Genomic DNA, 1,819 nt, shown 5'->3' on the forward strand with positions numbered 1-1,819 from the left:
AGGGAAAGACGACACTTAGGTAATAAAATTTAAATTTACATGAAAATCCCAGTGATAAGTTATCAACAGACCAGAAGTCAAGAGAAGGGTCATGACCTTCCACGGGAGTCAGGAAGCCTCCAGAGGAGGCACCGGAAGAGGGGGAGCAGGTACAGGGATAAGCTGGTGGCTTCAACCTCGGAGAGGACAAGACGCAGAGGGGAGGGCTCCTAGGCGGCACCTGGTCCTACCTCTCTCCTGGCCTAGGCCGCGGCGGCTGGGCTTCCTCCGGGGACCCCTTCCGGTGGTCCGGAAAGGTGAGGCAGGGGCGGCTGGGCTGCGGGGTGCCGCCAGGGCTGGGCTCAGTGCCCTTTTGCAGGGAAGCTTCCCGAAATGGAAACTCTGGTTACTGTTCTCATCTGTGAGAGCAAAAGTCGAGAGGGTTGGGCCTGAGTTCCCCAGTCCCCTTCCTCCAATCCCATAGCCCCCCCCCGTGCCCCCCCCCCAGTCCCAGGATCCCTACATACCATTGAGATCAAGCAGAATGAGGGGACCACCCCCTCGGGGGCTGGCACCCCTACCCCGCCGCTCCCGACCTCGGGATCTCTCTGCCCCGCCACCTGCCCTCCGTCGCTCCTGGGGATTAGAGGGGTAAGGATCAGAGTCAGCGCTTGCAAAGCCCCCACCCTACAAAAACCCTACAAAAAAGTAAGCGGAGGCGCAGAGAAGCGAAAGGCCCTGCGTGAGATGACAGAGGTGGTGCACAGGGGTGAGGTCTTGAATTCCCGGGTCTGGAGCAGGAGAAAGGGAGAAGGGGTGGAGTTGCCAATAATTGTTAACATGTGTCTGGGCTGCTGCATTTGAAGTCTCAGAGTGGGGACTGGAGGTGGAGGCCAGGATGGGGAGGGGCTCGCCTGGGGTTGCACAGATGCGGGGTCTGGTTTGGGGGAGCTTGCTCACCTCCTCCTGGGGGTCCACCACTGGCACCCACTTGAAGATACGAAGGGACGTGTCGCCCACAGTCACCCAGCGCTTCTCCCTGTGGGAGAGTGGGGGGACTAGGTCAGAGAGGCCGGAGCTGAGAGCCTCCTCGGCAGCTAGGCACATCTGGGGGTACCTACAGAGGGGTGGGTGGAGCACAGGGAAGGGGCAGCTTTGCTGATGGGGCATCGTTAGAGGGAGAAAGGGAACAGGCAGATCCCAGGGCATCCATGGAGGTGCCTCCAGTGACAGAGAAGGGGGCCATGGCTCACAGACCCCGGGGTAGACATGGGCACCGGGCTCGGGCCTGGCTTGGGGTCGGGCACACTTTGGGGAGGAGTGTCAGAGCCTTAGGGGGCGGGGCATATATGGGGGCTCCTGCTCTGGAAGGGCACGGCTGGGGCACACGCTTTGTAGACCCCCGGGTGCAGCCAGAAGGGGACGGAGCTCTGTAGATCCCGGGCGCCGCTGGCGGACACGCCTAACACCTGGGCCACCGCTGGTGAAGGGCGGGCGGACGCCTTCGGAGGAGGAACGGCCCTGCCAGTCCCGACCCTGGCCCCGGGACAGCGCTCACCATCTCCGGACCTTCTCGATGGTCGCCATCACCTTCTTGATGTCATCCTTGGCCCGGCTCCGGGTCTCAGCCCGCACGGTCCGGCCGGCCATGCTGGCGGGGCTGGGGCCGAGGCCGAGCCCGCGGCTGGGCCGCCTCCCGTCCGGCGGGCTCAGGCTCGGCGCCAGGCCGGGCGGCGGTGCTCTCGGCCTGCCGTCCCTCCGGGAGTTGGCCGCGACCTCCCTCGCTCCCCAACGCATCCGAAAGTCCATGCGAAGCTTACTGCCGGTTAGTGGGGAAGGT

General features: G+C 63.9%; 1 protein-coding gene across 1 annotated transcript; it reads right to left on the bottom strand.

The window, feature by feature from the left end:
* Positions 1-15: 15 nt before the first annotated feature.
* BCL7C (BCL tumor suppressor 7C) lies at positions 16-1,773 on the bottom strand. Its single transcript, XM_014445921.2, is given in 5 exon segments — positions 16-370; positions 373-398; positions 507-615; positions 940-1,018; positions 1,538-1,773. Coding segments are annotated over 5 exon segments (450 nt in total). The 5' UTR covers positions 1,630-1,773; the 3' UTR covers positions 16-226.
* Between the last annotated feature and the right edge of the window lie 46 nt (positions 1,774-1,819).

This window comes from Myotis lucifugus, unplaced genomic scaffold, assembly GCF_000147115.1.
Source record: "Myotis lucifugus unplaced genomic scaffold, Myoluc2.0 scaffold_486, whole genome shotgun sequence".
Taxonomy (NCBI): Eukaryota; Metazoa; Chordata; class Mammalia; order Chiroptera; family Vespertilionidae; genus Myotis; species Myotis lucifugus.